The following is a 1627-nucleotide window of genomic DNA, read 5'->3' on the forward strand; positions in this document are numbered from 1 at the left end:
AATTCAATTGTTATCCGTTCCGGTTGAATCAACTAATTTACATAATCCATTGGATCATGGGTTTCTTTTGTTTTTTTTTGAACAAAAATCAGGGATACATTTGTCTTTTTATCAAAAAAATTAAATATAATTTAGTTTAGATTGTGTAAATCGGTCGGATCAAATCGGGTCTAATAATTATAGTACGGACAATTAGGTTTATTATTGTTGCTAATAATAAACCGATTTTATTCTGGTTTATTAAAAAATAAATTATTAACCGGTTTAATAAAAATGTCTAATAATATCATAACACATGTAAACGTCTTTAAAAAAAGACATTTTTAGTGTATTTATCAAAATGGTCTCCTATTAATTATTCTAGAAAGGGGAAATTAAATAGTATTGAATAAAATAAAAAAATAAATGTGAAAGAGAGTAAAATTAATAAATAAATATAAGAATAATTTGTTATAAAATACATGGACAAATAGGGTCCGAATATATGTTTGGCTGAATTGAGATAGAACACCAAAAGGAACCTTGATTACACGAGTAAACTGCAACTTTGACATTAAACAATTAAAGGACTCTCAGATACAATATTCTCATCCATTATTATTGTGTCATTAAGTTGGTATGGATATATCTCAATGAGAGACCTTATTCCTAGAATTGGAGTTATCTTGTAGTTACTAAAACCAGCAGAGAATATTAATTTGGCCCATTCCTTTTCATTTCTTTCTTTTCCAGAATGCAACACCATCATCAGCATGTCAAAGAAGAGTTGTGTTTGAAGTGATTCATCATCACCTTGCTTCTCATCCTTCATCACCGTATCTATGATAATCACCTTTCCTCCTTTGCTGCCATTTTTCATGATTGCCTCTTTGCATTTTCTCAATATCTTCAAACCTTCTTCGTCATTCCAGTCATGCAAAATCCACTGGAGCATTACAACTCAAATTGAAAGTTATTATCAAAATCAATAAAAGAAAAATCTAGTCATGCTTGATGTGAAGATTCAATTTTAACTTTCATATAATAGAAAAATTCAGATATAGCGATGTTGAGCACATATCTACTGCAATATGTTATCGCCTAATTCTCAATTTGGGTTGTCTAAAGTAATGAGCGACCCAAGAAAGTTCCACTTAAGGCACATGGTTCATCAGGAGTATAATCTCTATCGTATTTATATACAGTCCTATCTAAATATTGTACCGATGTATCTGATCCTTTTCAAATTTCTCGTCAAACACTATATACAATGGATTCAATATACAAATATCTTTCTAAGTCTCTATCCTTATATATACTTCTAGGACCTCTACTAAAGATTGTTAATAAGTACTCCCTTAAGTGTATCCCTTCCCCCAAGCCATCAAGACGGGTTTCGCGAGTTGGCCTAAATCGCTTGTAAAAATGAGCGAACTGAGCTAATGAAATCACAACTCGTTTAGAAATGGATCAATTTAATTCATTTCGTACAACTCAACGAGTTAATCAGGTTCATATCGAACATAAACGAATTAACTTATTTTTCTTGTACGTTAATAATTTAGTTAAACGATCGTATAATACTAATGAACAGTAGTGTTATGAACAAGGCATGCCATTTTTTTGTTTTTTTTTTTTTTTTATGGAC

At 30.4% G+C, this 1627-nt stretch overlaps 1 protein-coding gene across 1 annotated transcript in view; it reads right to left on the bottom strand.

The window, feature by feature from the left end:
• Positions 1-418: 418 nt before the first annotated feature.
• The window catches only part of LOC107458209 (probable O-methyltransferase 3), a 4254-nt gene continuing 3045 nt past the window's right edge, over positions 419-1627 (bottom strand). The window contains exon 2 of the mRNA XM_016076409.3: positions 419-925. Coding sequence (XP_015931895.1) covers positions 554-925 — 372 coding nt within the window. The 3' untranslated portion in view covers positions 419-553. The remainder of the gene's footprint in view (positions 926-1627) is intronic.

The sequence above is a fragment of the Arachis duranensis genome, chromosome 7, assembly GCF_000817695.3.
Source record: "Arachis duranensis cultivar V14167 chromosome 7, aradu.V14167.gnm2.J7QH, whole genome shotgun sequence".
Classification (NCBI taxonomy): domain Eukaryota; kingdom Viridiplantae; phylum Streptophyta; class Magnoliopsida; order Fabales; family Fabaceae; genus Arachis; species Arachis duranensis.